The sequence below is a fragment of the Triticum aestivum genome, chromosome 5D, assembly GCF_018294505.1.
Source record: "Triticum aestivum cultivar Chinese Spring chromosome 5D, IWGSC CS RefSeq v2.1, whole genome shotgun sequence".
In the NCBI taxonomy this organism is placed as follows: Eukaryota; Viridiplantae; Streptophyta; class Magnoliopsida; order Poales; family Poaceae; genus Triticum; species Triticum aestivum.
The window spans coordinates 419,596,808-419,619,558 of record NC_057808.1 but is presented as its reverse complement, the minus strand read 5'-3'; the positions used below and the strand labels follow the sequence as shown (position 1 = coordinate 419,619,558).

Below are 22,751 nucleotides of genomic sequence, written 5' to 3'. Positions count from 1 at the left end.
GGCTAATAACTGCCGGCGCTTCGGGAAGCAATGCGGCTTCTCGAGCGTGGCCGCGCGCGTGCAGCCGCCGCTGCCCACGTGCACCGCTCGGGCCCGGCTCTGAAGAAACTGCCGATTCGAGCGTTCACAGGGAGCCCGGCCCAAAAATGCTTTAAGATTCATGTCATGCGGGCCGAACAGTAAAATCACACAACCAATCAACCCGTTTTCATCCCGTACAAGCCAGGCCGGCCTCATGCACGCCACCAAACACGCCCTAGAAGAACCGTCCTGCGCAGCTGCTTCTCCAGTCTCTCGAGCCCACTCTCGTTCTTCCCACTCACTGCATCTCCACCGGTGAAAGAAGCAAGAGAAAAGAAGCCATGGCTGCCTACTCAACCTCGCTCCTCCACCCTGCCGCTCCTGGGACCGGCCCCGTGGCCTTCTTCCCCGCTGAGCTCTGTTCCGCGGCTCCATTCGTCCTGCCGCTGTGCTGTCCCTTCCTGCCGCAGTACCTGTACCCTCCTCCCCCGCTGCCACCTTCGTGCGGGCTGGTTGTCGGCTGCGACGGCTGGCTCGCTCCGATGGGCAGTGCCTACACTGTGGGAGTGCCCGCGCTACCGTTCTTGCCTTGGCTGCACATGCCTCCTCCGCCGCCTTTTCCGATGGCGCTGTACTACAACCCAGCCCTCAAGCCGCCGCTGCCGGCGACACGCTGCAGCATCACGGAGATCGTAGAAGACGGCGACGTCGAGCCCCCGACGGCAGAGGTGGAAGACGGCCCCTCCCCTCGCTCGGTCCTCGCGGTCTGGAGGAGGAGCGCGGCGCTTCCGCCTCCGTCTTCCGGCGTCGCAGGCAGCAAACCAGCCTTCGACGGAAGAAGCAAGAAGACATCCGTCATGATCTGCAACATCCCCAATAGCTTCTTGTTAGTACTTCCTGCATTTCTTCTTTCTTGGTTCAATCTTGCTGAGGTTCTTGATTGTACGGATGTTCTTGATTGTTGCTTCAGTATTGCTTCAAGTTTATTTTTTCTCCCCTCGAAGGAAACGGAGGTTGATGGCCATCTTGGACCAGCATTGCGCGGAGGAGAACAAGCTTCGATGTCGCCCCCGAGGCGGCGGCGGCGCCGTCGCGAAGTCGGAGTACGACTTCCTATACCTTCCAATCGATTTTAGGTACTAGTACACCAATCCCCATCTTGTACTACTACTACTGCTCGTGTAGGGCTTTCGCTTGTTCTGAGCTTGCAGCTGACCACAACCGATTTGCGTTTGCACCGGGCAGGACAAAATGCAACAAAGGCTACGCGTTCGTCAACATGACGACGCCGGCAGCCACACGGCGGCTCTACGCGTTCCTCCACGGCCACCGCTGGGCGGGCTCCGCCAAGGTCTGCGAGGTCGTGCACGCCCACATCCAGGTACCCATCTTCTTCTTCTCCGGCATGAACACTTGTTCTAGTAGAATACTCGAGTACCTGGCTGTGCTAACGAAGCGAGAAATGGATGTTTGGTTGCTCCGGCCTGGATTTTGCATTGCAGGGAGTGGACGCGCTGGCGGCGCACTTCTCCCGCTCGCTATTCCCATGTGGCAACAACAAGGAGTTCCTGCCGGTGCGCTTCGGGCCTCCCAGGGACGGCCTCCGGCAGACGGCGGAGCGCACCATCGGCTGTGCGGTGGTCCGTCGTCGCCTCCGCTGACCTTGTTCGCTCGCTGCAAACCTGCCGTGTTAGACCTCTATCTTGCATTCTATCAATTCCATGCCATGCCAATGCCAATGCCATCGATTGATAGAACGGGAGATAGAGGTTGCCTCAGTTATGAATTTCCATTCTCTCTCTCAAAAAAAAAGAGATACGAATTTCCATGACTATTTGGTTGTGTCTCCATGTTTAAGCATGAATCTTCAGAAGCAAGTACTAGTACTAATAGTCCAGGCAGGCGTACTACGAGTAGTCCAGTTGGTAGCACTATGCGTCTAGCCAGTGAGGTTTAGCTCGTGGGCTATCTGAATGTTTAATGTCTTGGGATCTCCTGTGTTATGTGCAGTAAAATTAAATGTACTGAAGCCTAGTGCAAGGAGCTTATTTATGTGCTAGACATAAGTGTGAGATGATTAACATTCTCATCTGTGTCTTTCTGCGTTCGCCTTATTTTTGCTCCTTTGGGAGATTAACCTTTTATTCTTTACTGCACTAGTAGAGGTTCCTTAGGGCATGTGCAACAGATTAGACGGCCGTTGTCTGTAATACTGCTCCACGTCATTTGCAGACAGGATGTACAGATAGCTATTACAACGGGTTGTCTTTAGAGTTATCTAAAACTCCATAACGTGCATGCATATTTAAACAGGTTTCCTGCCCACGATGCGGCCCATGATAACCAACGCACTAGTACAACGGGAAAAGATCGTCTGTAACGAGCGATTTATACGGCAACAGATCGTCGCTATTTCAGTTTTCTCTTTCTCTCTCCCCCACGTCAATTATTTTCCTATGTGGCAGCTGTTAAAGACGGCTGACTGTACCCTGTTGTACATGCCCTTAGTGGGGAAATACACTGGTGCTCTCGGTGCGAGCATGCAAAAATAATTTAGTAACTAAAAACAAGTCAAAAGATTTCGAAAATTTTCTGAAATCAAACATGATCAAGTATTGTACTCGTATAAAAAAAATCGCTAGGGAATGGCTTTCATTGTATACAGGGAGTACTATTTACGCTGTATTGTCGTCATAAATTTGTTTATTTTCCTTTAAGTCAACAAAAATCATTCCTTGGCCGAACTTTTTATACGAGTACATTACTAGATCGTGTTTGATTCCAAAAAGGATTCAGATTTTTTGTTGACTTTTTCTGAAATTATTAACTTTTTTGCATATAAGATGCGTCGGCACCCGAGAGCCAAAAGTTCTCTTCCCTGCTTAGTGTGTTGTTAATATGTAGGTAAGAGAAAAAAGGCCAACAATTTGTTGGTACCCATAACGTGCCAACCTTTCAAAACTTGTCATTTTGGCAAATTTTGGACCTGGTCTTTCAAATTTGAGAAAAGTATATCGTCTCTCAACCCTTGGCAGAGTCTGATTTGGACACCCAACTTCGAAACCGGACAAGTTTCACCCCCCAACTATTGAAACCGCCACCTCATTGTGAAACGGCTCAGACAAAATTGCCACGCCAATGTATAACTGTTGTGCGTCTCCGTCGTTACCTGATCTCCTCTTTCGACAAGCCCCGCCCCTCCTCCCCGGCTTCCTCTCCATCCAGAGCTCCCTCCGAAGTTTCCAGAGTCGTTCCCTTGTTGTCGCTCGTCCCCACGAGCTCTATTCCTCGATGTTTGTCGCCGACGTCATAGTCAACGCTCATGGGCCTCCCTTGCCTCTCTAACCTCGACTCTGTCCACCGTTGGCCCTGCCGGCGAGCTTCCCGCAAAAAGATGGCGGGGCACCTGAGCATCGTTAAGTGTGTGCATCTTTGCTCCTGGACAGAGGCGGAGCTACAAGAAAAAGGCTGGACGGGCCGGACTAAGGAATTACACATAGCACTTGTACTTAAGGCCCAAATTTCATGTCATCCTTCCGCATTTTTGGCTAGGCTGGGCGGGCCACGGCCCATTCGGCCTTGCCTAAGCTCCGCTAGTGCTCCTGGAGGTCACTGTCATGCGCCATGCGCCATGTGTCCAGTGACGGAGTCCCGCTGAGCCCCTCCCATCGACAGAGAAATTGCCATTGGACCATGTTTGGTCAAAACCATGTTGACTTAGCATGAATATCGCTTGGCTGATTCAAGGGACTAAATTTGTCCGGTTTGAAGAGGTAAGGGTGCAACGGAGTCCCGCCGAGCCCCTCCCATTGACAGAGAAATTGCCATTGGACCATGTTTGGTCAAAACCATGTTGACTTAGCATGAATATCGCTGGGCTGATTCAAGGGATTAAATTTGTCCGGTTTGAAGAGGTAAGGGTGCAACTCGTCCATTTTTAAAGTTGACGGATCAAATCTAGACTCTGCAAGAGTTGAGGGGCAAAAGGTACTCCTTCCTTCCATCTATATAGGGCCTAACCGCCGGGGGGCCGGCCCGCTAGGACCCAGATAGGGCCCGCTGGGCCCAGATCTGGGCTGTCGGCGCGACGTCGGCCACCCCGCACCACCACCCTTCCTCACTACGCCGCAGACAACGAGGCCACGCCGGGGGGCCGGCCCGCTAGGACCCAGATAGGGCCCGCCCGGCCACCAGATCTGGGCTGGGGGCGTGACGTCGGCCACCCCGCACCACCACGCCGCCCCGCCGCCAAGGAGCAGCGCCGCTACCACGTCCGCCGCCGGCCACCCCGCCGGGTCACCGGACCGCCGCCAAGCCAAGCGACACCGCCGCCGCCCCCCTGCCCCGGGCCAGGAGGACGCGCGCATGGGGAGAGGAGATCCTGCCGCCGCCGGCACCCCTCGGGCAGGAGCCGGAGGCGCCCGCCGGCGACGGCAGGGGAGAGGAAGACGAGGTGAAGCCGAGAGGAGAGGCGCGGGGGCCGCCCCGGCCGCCTCCCGGGAAGGCGGCGCGAGGGCGGAAGGAGGGGCGGGGAAGGAAGGGCGGGGGAAGGGGGCGGATCCACGGGCCTGTGGGCCCACGGGGCCCACGAGGGCTCGGCCGGGCCTGTGGGCCTACGGGCTGGTGTGCTCCTACTATTGCGTCAGGACGGCTACCGTCGCTGACGGTGGAGGTGGGGCCCTCCCGCGTGCCGACGGTGCTGATGCCCTAGTCCCGGCTCTGATTCTTCGCCGTGTTGTCCTCACTTCGCGTTGCCGTGGTGAGACAGCGTGGGGGCCTCTTGACCGTGTTGGCGAAGGGTGGTGGTTGGTTTGGTGGCAGGCTCCAGAGCGTCCGAGGTGCGGGTTGGGATGGGGGAAACCCCTGTCGGCATGGCCGACACCGGCGCGGTGGCGCCTATGGGTGCCACCTGAACTTCCGGGAGGGCGTCGGGGGCTACCTTCCTCTCGCCTCGTCGTGTACCGGGGGAAACCCTTGGCAGGAGCGTCGTCATCGTCGCGATCCTTCTTGGAGGTGTTGATAGGTGCCGGCGCTTCGGAGTCTTGGAGCCTAGTGGAAGTTCCCGGTGGGCGCAATGGTCGCGAGGCTTCTTCGTTTTTGTTGATCCGCCATTGTCGGCATTTGTTTCTTTTGCTCTTTCTCTGTCGTTTCTTTTGGGCGTGCCTGTGCTGCTTCCGCCCCAGCATCTATCCCTGTATGGTTCGGTTGGTTGCTTTGTATACAAAGCGGGGGAACCCTTTTTCGGCTATATAGGGCCTAATGCGTTTTTGGAGGCTTGCTTTGACCAAATATTAGAGCAATAATATATGACATGCAACTTACACAAAGCATACGGTCAAATTCCTATGCGAAAGGAGCTTCCAATGATATAATTTTCACATTATACATCTCATGTACTATTAATCTTGTCAATAGTCAAAGACGGTCTTGAAAAAACGCATTAGGCCCTATATAGATGGAAAGAGGGAGTATACTTTTCTCTTCAAAATTTGTCATTTTTGGGGTCCAATATTTGAGTTGCCAGAGTTTACATGCCAAAATGTTGTGTTCTTTCGCAAACTTTTGCTTCGACGGAAAGCGTGCTTACATGTCACTCGAATCTATTATTAAAATTCACCAAAAGTACAAAGCACTCCAAACACAATAAAATTTATATCAAGATCCCTAGACCACCTTGCATGGTTGACCCAACCTAGTAACTTAGGGCCTTTTTGATTCATAGAAAAATATATGCAATTTCAAAAATCATGAAATGGTGTATCCATTTGTTAAGTAATGCACATAGGAGAGGTATATTTTATTTTCGTTTATGTTTTAATGTATGACAAAAGGCATTCCTCCTAACCAAACACTTGATTTCACGAAAACTGTGTTCTCACATCCTTTACTTTGCACATGCAATATTATTTTATTTATGTGTTGTTTTATTTTTCCATTCCAAAATTTGAAGATCATGTAAATCATAGAGGGCCTAGAATGATCCACTCACAGAGTATGTGGGTACCAAATGATCATGTAAATTAGTGAGAGTCTGAAATGAACTACAAATCAAAGGGTATGTAGGTATCAAATTATATGACTAGACATGGTGAAATTTTACATTGGGCTTCTTTCATTCGTAGGATTGTAAATAACAAAAATAAGAACATCCGGGATTTAATTGTTGGAAGCAATTGTAATTAGTACCAAACATGTTAGAAACATCACAGGAAAATAACAATTAGAAAATGTTTAACAAATAAAAAATTCACCAAAACGGAACGCAATCGAGTCCTTACGAAAATTACTAGGGTGGAGGGACGCTGTCAAGTTAATTCTCTTTAAATAGCCGGGCTGGTGCTTTTTTTTAATTGTTTGGATAGCTTACCACATTTGTCATGTGGTCGGGCTGATGCTTATTTCGTTGTGTTTTGAACCGTGTTCTTTCTTAATACCATTTCTTGTATACACAACATTACATTAACTTATTATATGTTCTATGTTGCAATATTACTTTGTTGTTGCTCTTGTACTTCTTAGTTTATTAGAGAATAAATAGAAAGACACCAGTTATGGGCACATTAATTTTTGTCTAAGTCTACATGCATGAAGGAGACAAATGCCCGCGGACGCTGAATGACCGGCCAACACACAAAAAATTGTTTTACAGCTGAAGATCTCATTTCAAACCATCAAGTCCATACAATTATGTGCAATGTAAACCTAATGTAAATATTCTCTGGCGACCGTCCTTATTGATCCGGCCCTGTCCATGTCCGGCGGCCGGCTGAGCCCCTCGAAATGGAAGCACGGTCGTCAGCAGGGTAGAGTAGGACATGGGACACAGGCCGGCTCACGGGACTCGTGGTGTTGCCGTCTCCCATGCCCTACTCTTTCTCGTTAGAGCCAGTGTCCTGAACATTGTCGGTCGATGTGGGGCCGACTATGGATCCGTTGTGGTCGGAGCCCGACACGTCCACCACGACGCGGTTGTGCCAGCGGTTGCTGGTCACCCGCACTGGCGCTGAAGAGTGTGATTCCGCCTCGCCGGCCTCCGCCGCGGCCTCTTGTGCCCTTTGCCTCACATGGCGGGCATGCCACACCATATTTTCCTCGGGCGGGCGGGGGTGCACCTCCAACTCGGCACACCAACGAAGGGGTTGCATGTCCGCCAGGGCGTTCGTACGCTAGACAAACCGCACCGCCTCCAGCGACACAGCCACCGACGCGTCTCGCCCCAGATCCATGTGCCATTTTGGCGGATGCACAGGATTTCCGTGAGATGAAGTCCGCCTGTTGTCGGCGTTCTCCTCGCGAGCGCGGTGGAGCGCAATGCAGACATCCATTTCTTCCTCGGGGCCACGTCAGACGAGTTTTCAGTCAGCGGATCGGGATGTGTAGAATTCAGATCCGCTGCTCGCGATGTCGGAGAAGGCCGGAGATCACCAGAGGGAGCTTGGGGCGAAGGGGAGGGGATGGAGTGGAGTGGAATGCGGCTAGGGTTTCCTCCGAAACGCCGATGGGGTTGAATATATATGGGGTTAGGTGGGCCACAGTGGGTCGGATATGACGTGGCGACCGCGTCCGAGCATGCCCATATCTGTTGGAAATATGCCCTAGAGGCAATAATAAATGGTTATTATTATATTTCTTTGTTCATGATAATCGTCTATTGTTCATGTTATAATTGTATTGTCCGGAAATCGTAATACATGTGTGAGTGCATAGACCACAACGTGTCCCTAGTAAGCCGATAGTTAACTAGCTCGTTGATCAACAGATAGTCATGGTTTCCTGACTATGGACATTGGATGTCATTGATAACGGGATCACATCATTAGGAGAATGATGTGATGGACAAGACCCAATCCTAAGCATAGCATAAAAGATCGTGTAGTTTCGTTTGCTAGAGCTTTTCCAATGTCAAGTATCTTTTCCTTAGACCATGAGATCGTGCAACTCCCGGATACCGTAGGAGTGCTTTGGGTGTGCCAAACGTCACAACGTAACTGGGTGACTATAAAGGTGCACTACGGGTATCTCCGAAAGTGTCTGTTGGGTTGGCACGGATCGAGACTGGGATTTGTCACTCCGTGTGACGGAGAGGTATCTCTGGGCCCACTCGGTAATGCATCATCATAATGAGCTCAATGTGACTAAGGTGTTAGTCACGGGATCATGCATTGCGGTACGAGTAAAGAGACTTGCCGGTAACGAGATTGAACAAGGTATTGGGATACCGACGATCGAATCTCGGGCAAGTAACATACCGATTGACAAAGGGAATTGCATACGGGATTGATTGAATCCTCGACACCGTGGTTCATCCGATGAGATCATCGTGGAACATGTGGGAGCCAACATGGGTATCCAGATCCCGCTGTTGGTTATTGACCGGAGAGGCGTCTCGGTCATGTCTGCATGTCTCCCGAACCCGTAGGGTCTACACACTTAAGGTTCGGTGACGCTAGGGTTGTAGAGATATATGTATGCGGAAACCCGAAAGTTGTTCGGAGTCCCGGATGAGATCCCGGACGTCACGAGAGGTTCCGGAATGGTCCGGAGGTGAAGAATTATATATAGGAAGTCCAGTTTCGGCCACCGGGAAAGTTTCGGGGGTTACCGGTATTGTACCGGGACCACCGGAAGGGTCCCGGGGGTCCACCGGGTGGGGCCACCTATCCCGGAGGGCCCCGTGGGCTGAAGTGGGAAGGGAACCAGCCCCTAGTGGGCTGGGCACCCCCCATGGGCCTCCCCCATGCGCCTAGGGTTGGGAACCCTAGGGTGGGGGGACTTCCCACTTGCCTTGGGGGGCAAGGCAACCCTTTCCCCCCTTTGGCCGCCGCCCCCCACCCTAGATGGGATCTGGCCGGCGCCCCCCCCCTCCCAGGGGGCCTATATAAAGGGGGGGAGGGAGGGCAGCAACCTACAGCCTTGGGCGCCTCCCTCCTCCCCTGCAACACCTCTCTCTCTCTCTCTCTCTCGCAGAAGCTCGGCGAAGCCCTGCCGGAGACCCGCTACATCCACCACCACGCCGTCGTGCTGCTGGATCTCCATCAACCTCTCCTTCCCCCTTGCTGGATCAAGAAGGAGGAGACATCGCTGCACCGTACGTGTGTTGAACGCGGAGGTGCCGTCCGTTCGGCACTCGGTCATCGGTGATTTGGATCACGGCGAGTACGACTCCGTCATCCACGTTCATTGGAACGCTTCCGCTCGCGATCTACAAGGGTATGTAGATGCACTCCTTTCCCCTCGTTGCTAGTATACTCCATAGATGCATCTTGGTGAGCGTAGGAAAATTTTAAAATTATGCTACGATTCCCAACAGTGGCATCATGAGCCAGGCCTATGCGTAGTTACTATGCACGAGTAGAACACAAAGCAGTTGTGGGCGTTGAGTTTGCCAATTCTTCTTGCTGCTACTAGTCGTTTCTTGTTTCGGCGGCATTGTAGGATGAAGCGGCCCGGACCGACCTTACACGTACGCTTACGTGAGACAGGTTCCACCGATTGACATGCACTAGTTGCATAAGGTGGCTAGCGGGTGTCTGTCTCTCCTACTTTAGTCGGAACGGATTCGATGAAAAGGGTCCTTATGAAGGGTAAATAGAAATTGGCATATCACGTTGTGGTTTTACGTAGGTAAGAAACGTTCTTGCTAGAAACCTATACAAGCCACGTAAAAATTTGCAACAACAATTAGAGGACGTCTAACTTGGTTTTGCAGCATGTGCTATGTGATGTGATATGGCCAGAAGATGTGATGAATGATATATGTGATGTATGAGATTGATCATATTCTTGTAATAGGAATCACGACTTGCATGTCGATGAGTATGACACCCGGCAGGAGCCATAGGAGTTGTCTTTATTATTTTGTATGACCTGCGTGTCATTGAATAACGCCATGTAAATTACTTTACTTTATTGCTAAACGCGTTAGACATAGAAGTAGAAGTAATCGTTGGCGTGACGACTTCATGAAGACACAATGAGGGAGATCATGATGATGGAGATCATGGTGTCATGCCGGTGACGAAGATGATCATGGTGCCCCGAAGATGGAGATCAAAGGAGCATAATGATATTGGCCATATCATGTCACTATTTGATTGCATGTGATGTTTATCATATTTTTGCATCTTATTTGCTTAGAACGACGGTAGTAAGTAAGATGATCCCTTATAATAATTTCAAGAAAGTGTTCACCCTAACTGTGCACCGTTGCGAAGGTTCGTTGTTTCGAAGCACCACGTGATGATCGGGTGTGATAGATTCTAACGTTCGAATACAACGGGTGTTGACGAGCCTAGCATGTACAGACATGGCCTCGGAACACACGCAATACACTTAGGTTGACTTGACGAGCCTAGCATGTACAGACATGGCCTCGGAACACGGAGGACCGAAAGGTCGAGCATGAGTCGTATAGAAGATACGATCAACATGAAGATGTTCACCGATCTTGACTAGTCCGTCTCACGTGATGATCGGACACGGCCTAGTTAAACTCGGATCATGTTTCACTTAGATGACTAGAGGGATGTCTATCTGAGTGGGAGTTCATTGAATAATTTAATTAGATGAACTTAATTATCATGAACTTAGTCTAAAATCTTTACACTATGTATTGTAGATCAAATGGCCAAGGTTGTCCTCAATTTCAACGCGTTCCTAGAGAAAACCAAGCTGAAAGATGATGGCAGCAACTATACGGACTGGATCCGGAACCTGAGGCTCATCCTCATAGTAGCCAAGAAAGATTATGTCTTAGAAGCACCACTAGGTGATGCACCAATCCCACAGAACCAAGACGTTATGAACGCTTGGCAGCAGCGTGCTGATGATTACTCCCTCGTTCAGTGCGGCATGCTTTACAGCTTAGAACCGGGTCTCCAAAAGCGTTTTGAGAAACATGGAGCATATGAGATGTTCGAAGAGCTGAAATTGGTTTTCCAAGTTCATGCCCGGGTCGAGAGATATGATGTCTCCGACAAGTTCTTCAGCTGTAAAATGGAGGAGAACAGTTCTGTTAGTGAGCACATACTCAGAATGTCTGGGTTGCACAACCGCTTGACTCAGCTGGGAGTTAATCTCCCGGATGACGCGGTCATTGACAGAATCCTTCAGTCGCTTCCACCAAGCTTCAAGAGCTTTGTGATGAACTACAATATGCAGGGGATGGAAAAGACCATTCCTGAGGTATATTCGATGCTGAAATCAGCGGAGGTGGAAATCAGAAAAGAACATCAAGTGTTGATGGTGAATAAAACCACTAAGTTCAAGAAGGGCAAGGGTAAAAAGAACTTCAAGAAGGACGGCAAGGGAGTTGCCGCGCCCGGTAAACCAGTTACTGGGAAGAAGTCAAAGAATGGACCCAAGCCCGAGACTGAGTGCTTTTATTGCAAGGGAAGTGGTCACTGGAAGCGGAACTGCCCCAAATACTTAGCGGACAAGAAGAAGGCCGGCAACACCAAAGGTATATGTGATATACATGTAATTGATGTGTACCTTACCAGTACTCGTAGTAGCTCCTGGGTATTTGATACTGGTGCGGTTGCTCATATTTGTAACTCAAAACAGGAACTACGGAATAAACGGAGACTGGCGAAGGACGAGGTGACGATGCGCGTCGGGAATGGTTCCAAGGTCGATGTGATCGCCGTCGGCACGCTACCTCTGCATCTCCCTACGGGATTAGTTTTAAACCTCAATAATTGTTATTTAGTACCAGCTTTGAGCATGAACATTGTATCTGGATCTCGTTTAATTCGAGATGGCTACTCATTTAAATCCGAGAACCATGCAGACATGACCGAGACGTTCTCCGGTCAATAACCAACAGCGGGATCTGGATACCCATGTTGGCTCCCACATGTTCCACGATGATCTCATCGGATGAACCACGATGTCGGGGATTCAATCAATCCCGTATGCAATTCCCTTTGTCTAACGGTATGTTACTTGCCCGAGATTCGATCGTCGGTATCCCTATACCTTGTTCAATCTCGTTACCGGCAAGTCTCTTTACTCATTCCGTAACTCACATCATCCCGTGATCAACTCCTTGGTCACATTGTGCACATTATGATGATGTCCTACCGAGTGGGCCCAGAGATACCTCTCCGTTTACACGGAGTGACAAATCCCAGTCTCGATTCGTGCCAACCCAACAGACACTTTCGGAGATACCCGTAGTGCACCTTTATAGCCACCCAGTTACGTTGTGACGTTTGGCACACCCAAAGCATTCCTACGGTATCCGGGAGTTGCACAATCTCATGGTCTAAGGAAATGATACTTGACATTAGAAAAGCTCTGAGCAAACGAACTACACGATCTTGTGCTAGGCTTAGGATTGGGTCTTGTCCATCACATCATTCTCCTAATGATGTGATCCCGTTATCAACGACATCCAATGTCCATGGTCAGGAAACCGTAACCATCTATTGACCAACGAGCTAGTCTCCTAGAGGCTTACCAGGGACATGGTGTTGTCTATGTATCCACACATGCATCTGAGTTTCCTATCAATACAATTCTAGCATGGATAATAAACGATTATCATGAACAAGGAAATATAATAATAACCTATTTATTATTGCCTCTAGGGCATATTTCCAACAGTCTCCCACTTGCACTAGAGTCAATAATCTAGTTCACATCACCATGTGACACTGACAGGTCACATCACCATGCGATCAACATCCAAAGAGTTTACTAGAGTCAACAATCTAGTTCACATCACTATGTGATTAACACTCAATGAGTTCTGGTTTGATCATGTTATGCTTGTGAGAGAGGTTATTAGTCAACGGGTCTGAACCTTTCAGATCCGTGTGTGCTTTACGAATATCTATGTCATCTTGTGGATGCTACCACGCGCCATTTGGAGCCATTTCAAATAATTGCTCTACTATACGAATCCGGTTTACTACTCAGAGTCATCCGGATTAGTGTCAAAGTTCGCATCGACGTAACCCTTTACGACGAACTCCTTTTCACCTCCATAATCGAGAAAATTCCTTAGTCCACTAGATACTAAGGATAAGTTCGACCGCTGTCATGTGATCCATTCCCGGATCACTATTGTACCCCTTGACCAACTCATGGCAAGGCACACTTCATGTGCGGTACACAGCATAGCATATTGTAGAGCCTACGTCTGAAGCATAGGGGACGACCTTCGTCCTTTCTCTCTCTTCTGCTGTGGTCAGGTCTTGAGTCTTACTCAATACTCACACCTTGTAACACAGCCAAGAACTCCTTCTTTGCTGATCTATTTTGAACTCTTTCAAAATCATGTCAAGGTGTGCGTTCTTTGAAAGTATCATCGGGCGTCTTGTTCTATCTATATAGATCTTGATGCCCAATATTGAAGCAGCTTTTATCCAGGTCTTCCTTTGAAAAACTCCTTTCAAACAACCCTTTATGATTTCCAGAAATTTTACATCATTTCGGATCAACAATATGTCATTCACATATACTTATCAGAATGTTGCAGCACTCCCACTCACTTTATTGTAAATACAAGTTTCTAACAAACTTTGTATAAACCGAAAAACTTTGATCGCTCCATCAAAGCTTATATTCCAACCCCGAGATGCTTGCTCTAGTCCATGGAAGGACCGCTGGAGCTAGCATACCTTTTAGCATCCTTAGGATCGACAAGACCTTTCTGATTGTATCACATACAACCTTTCCTTACGAAAACTGGTAAGGAAACTTGTTTTGACATCCATCTGCCAGATTTCATAAATGCAGCTAATGCTAACATGATTCCGACGGACCTAAGCATCGCTACGGATGAGAAAATCTCATCGTAGTCAACTCCTTGAACTTGTGAAAATACTCTTTGCCACAAGTCGAGCTTCATAGACGGTAACATTACCGTCCACGTCCGTCTTCTTCTTAAAGATCCATTTATCTCGGATTTCATGGCTTCTAATCATTTGTCGGAATATGGGCCCACCATCGCTTCTCCATAGCTCGTAGGTTCAGTATTGTCCAACAACATGATATCTCAGACAGGATCACGTACCACTCTGAAGTAGCACGCATCCTCGTCGTCCTATGAGGTTTGGTAGTGACTTGATCCGAAGTTTCATGATCACTATCATAAGCTTCCACTTCAATTGGTGTAGGTGCCACAGGAACAACTTCCTGTGCCCTGCTACACACTAGTTGAAGTGACGGTTCAATAACCTTATCAAGTCTCCACCATCCTCCCACTCAATTCTTTCAAGAGAAACTTTTCCTCGAGAAAGGACGCGTTTCTAAAGCAATTACTTTTGCTTCCAGATTTGAAATAGGAAGTATACCCAACTGTTTTGAGTTTTCTATGAAGATGCATTTATCCGCTTTGGGTTCGAGCTTATCAGCCTGAAACTTTTTCACATAAGCATCGCAGCCCCAAACTTTTAAGAAATGACAGCTTAGGTTTCTCTAAACGGTGTCGTCTCAACGGAATTGCGTGGTGCCCTATTTAAAGTGAGTGCGGTTGTCTCTAATGCCTAACCCATAAACGATAGTGGTAATTCGATAAGAAACATCATGGTATGCACCATATCCAATAGGGTGCAGCTATGATGTCCGGACACACCATCACACTATGGTGTTCCAGGCGGTATTAATTGTGAAACACTTTCCACAATGTCTTAATTGTGTGCCAAACTCGTAACTCAGATACTCATCTCTATGATCATATCACAGACATTTTATCCTCTTGTCACGACGATCTTCAACTTCACTCTGAAATTACTTGAACCTTTCAATAATTCAGACTTGTGTTTCATCAAGTAAATACACTCGGTATCTACTCAAATCATCTGTGAAGTAAGAACATAACGATATCCACTGCATGCCTTAGCACTCATTGGACTGCATACATCAAAATGTGTGACTTCCAATAAGTTGCTCTTTTGTTCCATCTTACTGAAAATGAGGAATTTCAGTCATCTTGCCCATGTGGTATGATTTGCATGTCTCAAGTGATTCAAAATCAAGTGAGTCCAAACGATCCATCTGCATGGAGTTTCTTCATGCATATATACCAATAGACATGGTTCGCATGTCTCAATCTTTTCAAAAACGAGTGAGTCCAAAGATCCATCTACATGGAGCTTCTTCATGCGTTCTATACCAATATCACTCAAATGGCAGTGCCACAAGTATGTGGAACTATCATTACTATTTTATATCTTTTGGCACAAACATGTGTATCACTACGATCGAGATTCATTTTAGGTGCAAGACCATTGAAGGTATTATTCAAATAAACAGAGTAACCATTATTCTCTTTAAATGAATAACCGTATTGCGATAAACATAATCCAATCATGCTCAACGCAAACACCAAATCTCGATGGTAGAGGGAGCATGCGATGCTTGATCACATCAACCTTGGAAACACTTCCAACACATATCGTCATCTCACCTTTAGCTAGTCTCCGTTTATTCCGCAGCTTTTATTTCGAGTTACTAACACTTAGCAACCGAACCGGTATCTAATACCCTAGTGCTGCTAGGAGTAATAGTAAAGTACACATTCATATAACGTATATCCAATATACTTCTGTCGACCTTGCCCGCCTTCTCATCTACCAAGTATCTAGGGTAGTACTGCTTCAGTGACCGTTCCCCTCATTACAGAAGCACTTAGTCTCAGGTTTGGGTTCAACCTTGGGATTCTTCACTAGAGCGGCAAACGATTTGCTGTTTCATGAAGTATCCCTTTTGCCCTTGCCCTTCTTAAACTAGTGGTTTTACTAACCATCAACAATTGATGCTCCTTCTTGATTTCTACTCTCGCGGTGTCAAACTTCGCGAGTTGCTCAAGGATCATCATAACTATCCCTGATATGTTATAGTTCATCACGAAGCTCTACTAGCTTGGTGGCAGTGACTATGGAGAACTATCACTATCTCATCTGGGAGATTAACTCCCACTCGATTCAAGCGATTGTGGTACTCAAACAATCTGAGCACATGCTCAACGATTGAGCTTTTTTCCCTTAGTTTGCAGGCTTAAGAAACTTGTCAGAGGTCTCATACCTCTTGACGTGGGCACTAGTCTGAAATCCCAATTTCAGTCTTCGGAACATCTCATATGTTCTGCAACGTTTCAAAAACATCTTTGGTGCCACAATTCTAAACCGTTAGCAATAAGCACTGAACTATCACATAGTCATCAAAACGTGTATGTTAGATGTTTCGTAACATCTACAGACGACGCTGAGGTTCAGCACACCGAGCGGTGCATTAAGGACATAAGCCTTCTGTGCAGCAATGAGGACAATCCCCAGTTTACGGACCTAGTCCGCATAATTGCTACTACCAACTTTCAACTAAATTTTCTCTAGGAACATATCTTAAACAGTAGAACTAAAGCGTATGACATAATTTGCAAAGACCTTTTGACTATGTTCATAATAATAGAGTTCATCTGATTATTGAACTCCCACTCAGATAGACATCCCTCTAGTCATCTAAGTGATACATGATCCGAGTCAAACTAGGCCGTGTCCGATCATCACGTGAGACGGACTAGTCATCATTGGTGAACATCTCCATGTTGATCGTATCTTCTATACGACTCATGCTCGACCTTTTGGTATCTTGTGTTCCGAGGCCATGTCTGTACATGCTAGGCTCGTCAAGTCAACCTAAGTGTTTTGCATGTGTTCCGAGGCCATGTCTGTACATGCTAGGCTCGTCAACACCCGTTGTATTCGAACGTTAGAATATATCACACCCGATCATCACGTGGTGCTTCGAAACAACGAACCTTCGCAACGGTGCACAGTTAGGGGGAACACGTCTCTTGAAATTTTAGTGAGGGATCATCTTACTTACTACCGTCGTTCTAAGCAAATAAGATGCATAACTTGATAAACATCACATGCAATCAAATAGTGACATGATATGGCCAATATCATTTTTTGCTCCTTTGATCTCCATCTTCGGGGCACCATGTTCATCTTTGTCACCGGCATGACACCATGATCTCCATCATCATGATCTCCATCATTGTGTCTTCATGAAGTTGTCACGCCAACGATTACTTCTACTTCTATGGCTAACGCGCTTAGCAATAAAGTAAAGTAATTTACATGGCGTTATTCAATGACACGCAGGTCATACAAAAATAAAGACAACTCCTATGGCTCCTGCCGGTTGTCATACTCATCGACATGCAAGTCGTGATTCCTATTACAAGAATATGATCAATCTCATACATCACATATATCATTCATCACATCTTCTGGCCATATCACATCACAAGGCACATGCTGCAAAAACAAGTTAGACGTCCTCTAATTGTTGTTGCAAGTTTTTACGTGGCTTGTATAGGTTTCTAGCAAGAACGTTTCTTACCTACGTAAGACCACAACGTGATATGCCAATTTCTATTTACCCTTCATAAGGACCCTTTTCATCGAATCCGTTCCGACTAAAGTGGGAGAGACAGACACCCGCTAGCCACCTGATGCAACTAGTGCATGTCAGTCGGTGGAACCTGTCGCACGTAAGCGTACGTGTAAGGTCGGTCCGGGCCGCTTCATCCCACAATGCCGCCGAAACAAGATAAGACTAGTAACGGCAAGAAGAATTGGCAACATCTGCGCCCACAACTACTTTGTGTTCTACTCGTGCATAGAAACTACGCATAGACCTAGCTCATGATGCCACTGTTGGGGAACGTAGCAGAAATTCAAAATTTTCTACGCATCACCAAGATCAATCTATGGAGTAATCTAGCAACGAGGGGAAGGGGAGTGCATCTACATACCCTTGTAGATCGCAATGCGGAAGCGTTGCAAGAACGCGGATGAGGGAGTCGTACTCGTAGCGATTTAGATCGCGGTTGATTCCGATCTAAGCACCGAAGAACGGTGCCTCCGCGTTCAACACACGTGCAGCCCGGTGACGTCTCCCATGCCTTGATCCAGCAAGGAGAGAGGGAGAGGTTGGGGAAGACTCCATCCAGCAGCAGCACGACAGCGTGGTGGTGGTGGAGGAGCGTGGCAATCCCGCAGGGCTTCGCCAAGCACCGCGGGAGAGGAGGAGGAGGGAGAGGGGTAGGGCTGCACCGAAAGAGAGACGTTCTCGTGTGTCTTGGGCAGCCCAAACCTCAACTATATATAGGGGGGAGGGGGCTGCGCCCCCCTTAGGGTTTCCACCCCCAAGAGGAGGCGGCCAGCCCTAGATCCCATCAAGGGGGGCGGCCAAGGGGAGGAGAGGGGGGGGCGCCCCACTAGATGGGCCCTAAGGCCCATCTGGACCTAGGGTTTGCCCCCTCCCACTCTCCCATGCGCCTTGGGCCTTGGTGGGGGGGCGCACCAGCCCACCTGGGGCTGGTCCCCTCCCACACTTGGCTCACGCAGCCTTCTGGGGCTGGTGGCCCCACTTGGTGGACCCCCGGGACCCTCCCGGTGGTCCCGGTACATTACCGATTTCACCCGAAACTTTTCCGGTGACCAAAACAGGACTTCCCATATATAAATCTTTACCTCCGGACCATTCCGAAACTACTCGTGACGTCCGGGATCTCATCCGGGACTCCGAACAACATTCGGTAACCACGTACATACTTTCCCTATAACCCTAGCGTCACCGAACCTTAAGCGTGTAGACCCTACGGGTTCGGGAACCATGCAGACATGACCGAGACGTTCTCCGGTCAATAACCAACAGCGGATCTGGATACCCATGTTGGCTCCCACATGTTCCACGATGATCTCATGGGATGAACCACGATGTCGGGGATTCAATCAATCCCGTATGCAATTCCCTTTGTCTAACGGTATGTTACTTGCCCGAGATTCGATCGTCGGTATCCCTATACCTTGTTCAATCTCGTTACCGGCAAGTCTCTTTACTCGTTCCGTAACTCACATCATCCCGTGATCAACTCCTTGGTCACATTGTGCACATTATGATGATGTCCTACCAAGTGGGCCCAGAGATACCTCTCCGTTTACACGGAGTGACAAATCCCAGTCTCGATTCGTGCCAACCCAACAGACACTTTCGGAGATACCCGTAGTGCACCTTTATAGCCACCCAGTTACGTTGTGACGTTTGGCACACCCAAAGCATTCCTACGGTATCCGGGAGTTGCACAATCTCATGGTCTAAGGAAATGATACTTGACATTAGAAAAGCTCTGAGCAAACGAACTACACGATCTTGTGCTAGGCTTAGGATTGGGTCTTGTCCATCACATCATTCTCCTAATGATGTGATCCCATTATCAACGACATCCAATGTCCATGGTCAGGAAACCGTAACCATCTATTGATCAACGAGCTAGTCTCCTAGAGGCTTACCAGGGACATGGTGTTGTCTATGTATCCACACATGCATCTGAGTTTCCTATCAATATAATTCTAGCATGGATAATAAACGATTATCATGAACAAGGAAATATAATAATAACCTATTTATTATTGCCTCTAGGGCATATTTCCAACAGTTTTATGGTCATGCCCCGCTGGTCAATGGTTTATTTTTGATGAATCTCGAACGTGATGTTACACATGTTCATAGTGTGAATACCAAAAGATGTAAAGTTGATAACGATAGTCCCACATACTTGTGGCACTGCCGCCTTGGTCACATTGGTGTCAAGCGCATGAAGAAGCTCCATGCAGATGGACTTTTGGTGTCTCTTGATTACGAATCATTTGACACGTGCGAACCATGCCTCATGGGTAAGATGACCAAGACTCCGTTCTCCGGAACAATGGAGCGAGCAACCAACTTATTGGAAATCATACATACCGATGTGTGTGGTCCAATGAGTGTTGAGGCTCGCGGAGGATATCGTTATGTTCTCACTCTCACTGATGATTTAAGTAGATATGGGTATGTCTACCTAATGAAACACAAGTCTGAAACCTTTGAAAAGTTCAAGGAATTTCAGAGTGAAGTTGAGAATCAACGTGACAGGAAAATAAAATTCTTACGATCAGATCATGGTGGAGAATATTTAAGTCACGAATTTGGTACACACTTAAGGAAATGTGGAATAGTTTCACAACTCACGCCGCCTGGAACACCTCAGAGAAATGGTGTGTCGGAACGTCGTAATCGCACTCTATTGGATATGGTGCGATCTATGATGTCTCTTACCGATTTACCGCTCTCGTTTTGGGGCTATGCTTTAGAGACTGCCGCGTTCACTTTAAATAGGGCTCCGTCGAAATCCGATGAGACGACACCGTATGAATTATGGTTTGGGAAGAAACCTAAGCTGTCGTTTCTAAAAGTTTGGGGATGCGATGCTTATGTCAAGAAACTTCAACCTGAAAAGCTCGAACCCAAGTCGGAAAAATGCGTCTTCATAGGATACCCTAAGGAAACTATTGGGTACACCTTCTACCTCAGATCCGAAGGCAAGATCTTCGTTGCCAAGAACGGGTCCTTTCTGGAGAAGGAGTTTCTCTCGAAAGAATTGAGTGGGAGGAAAGTGGAACTTGATGAGGTGATAGTCACCCCTTCCGAACCGGAAAGTAGCGCAGCGCGGGAAAATGTTCCTGTGGTGCCTACACCGACTGGGGAGGAAGTTAATGATGATGATCATGAAGCTTCGGATCAAGTTACTGAACTTCGTAGGTCCACAAGGACACGTTCCGCACCAGAGTGGTACGGCAACCCTGTCCTGGAAATCATGTTGTTAGACAACGGTGAACCTTCGAACTATGAAGAAGCGATGGCTGGCCCGGATTCCGACAAATGGCTAGAAGCCATGAAATCCGAGATAGAATCCATGTATGAAAACGAAGTATGGACTTTGACTGACTTGCCCGATGATCGGCGAGCTATAGAAAACAAATGGATCTTTAAGAAGAAGACGAACGCGGATGGTATTGTGACCATCTACAAAGCTCGACTTGTCGCTAAGGGTTATCGACAAGTTCAAGGGGTTGACTACGATGAGACTTTCTCACCCGTAGCGAAGCTGAAGTCCGTCCGAATCATGTTAGCAATTGCCGCATACTATGATTATGAGATATGGCAGATGGACGTCAAAACGGCGTTCCTTAACGGCTTCCTTAAGGAAGAGTTGTATATGATGCAGCCGGAAGGTTTTGTCGATCCTAAGAATGCTAACAAAGTATGCAAGCTCCAGCGCTCAATCTATGGGCTGGTGCAAGCATCTCGGAGTTGGAACATTCGCTTTGATGAGATGATCAAAGCGTTTGGGTTTACACAGACTTATGGAGAAGCCTGTGTTTACAAGAAAGTGAGTGGGAGCTCTGTAGCATTTCTCATACTATATGTGGATGACATACTATTGATGGGAAATGATATAGAATTCTTGGAAAGTATAAAGGCCTATTTGAATAAGTGTTTTTCAATGAAGGACCTTGGAGAAGCTGCTTATATATTAGGCATCAAGATCTATAGAGATAGATCAAGACGCCTCATTGGTCTTTCACAGAGTACATACCTTGACAAGATATTGAAGAAGTTCAGTATGGATCAGTCCAAGAAGGGGTTCTTGCCTTATTGCAAGGTGTGCAATTGAGCACGGCTCAATGCCCGACCATGGCAGAAGATATAGAAAAGATGAGTGTCATCCCCTATGCCTCGACCATAGGGTCTATTATGTATGCCATGCTGTGTACCAGACCTGATGTAAACCTTGCCGTAAGTTTGGTAGGAAGGTACCAAAGTAATCCCGGCACGGAACACTGGACAGCGGTCAAGAATATCCTGAAGTACCTGAAGAGGACTAAGGATATGTTTCTCGTTTATGGAGGTGACGAAGAGCTCGTCGTAAAGGGTTACGTCGACGCTAGCTTCGACACAGATCTGGATGACTCGAAGTCACAGACCGGATACGTGTATATTTTGAATGGAGGAGCAGTAAGCTGGTGCAGTTGCAAGCAAAGCGTCGTGGCGGGATCTACATGTGAAGCGGAGTACATGGCAGCCTCGGAGGCAGCACAGGAAGCAGTCTGGATGAAGGAGTTCATTACCGACCTAGGGGTGATTCCCAATGCGTCGGGCCCGATGACTCTCTTCTGTGACAACACTGGAGCTATTGCCCTTGCGAAGGAGCCCAGGTTTCACAGGAAGACCAGGCATATCAAGCGTCGCTTCAACTCCATTCGTGAAAGTGTTCAAAATGGAGACATAGATATTTGTAAAGTACATACGGAACTGAATGTAGCAGATCCGTTGACTAAACCTCTCCCTAGGGCAAAACATGATCAACACCAGGACGCAATGGGTGTTCGATTCATCACAATGTAACTAGATTATTGACTCTAGTGCAAGTGGGAGACTGTTGGAAATATGCCCTAGAGGCAATAATAAATGGTTATTATTATATTTCTTTGTTCATGATAATCGTCTATTGTTCATGCTATAATTGTATTGTCCGGAAATCGTAATACATGTGTGAATGCATAGACCACAACGTGTCCCTAGTAAGCCTCTAGTTAACTAGCTCGTTGATCAACAGATAGTCATGGTTTCCTGACTATGGACATTGGATGTCATTGATAACGGGATCACATCATTAGGAGAATGATGTGATGGACAAGACCCAATCCTAAGCATAGCATAAAAGATCGTGTAGTTTCGTTTGCTAGAGCTTTTCCAATGTCAAGTATCTTTTCCTTAGACCATGAGATCGTGCAACTCCCGGATACCGTAGGAGTGCTTTGGGTGTGCCAAACGTCACAACGTAACTGGGTGACTATAAAGGTGCACTACGGGTATCTCCGAAAGTG

General features: G+C 47.7%; 1 protein-coding gene across 1 annotated transcript; it reads left to right on the top strand.

The window, feature by feature from the left end:
- Window positions 1-320: 320 nt before the first annotated feature.
- LOC123125231 (protein MEI2-like 6) lies at window positions 321-2,057 on the top strand. The gene is made up of 4 exons (XM_044545757.1): window positions 321-907; window positions 1,026-1,157; window positions 1,267-1,402; window positions 1,524-2,057. Exons 1-4 carry the CDS (start codon window positions 363-365, stop codon window positions 1,680-1,682), a joined length of 972 nt encoding a protein of 323 aa, XP_044401692.1. The 5' UTR covers window positions 321-362; the 3' UTR covers window positions 1,683-2,057.
- Window positions 2,058-22,751: the final 20,694 nt, after the last annotated feature.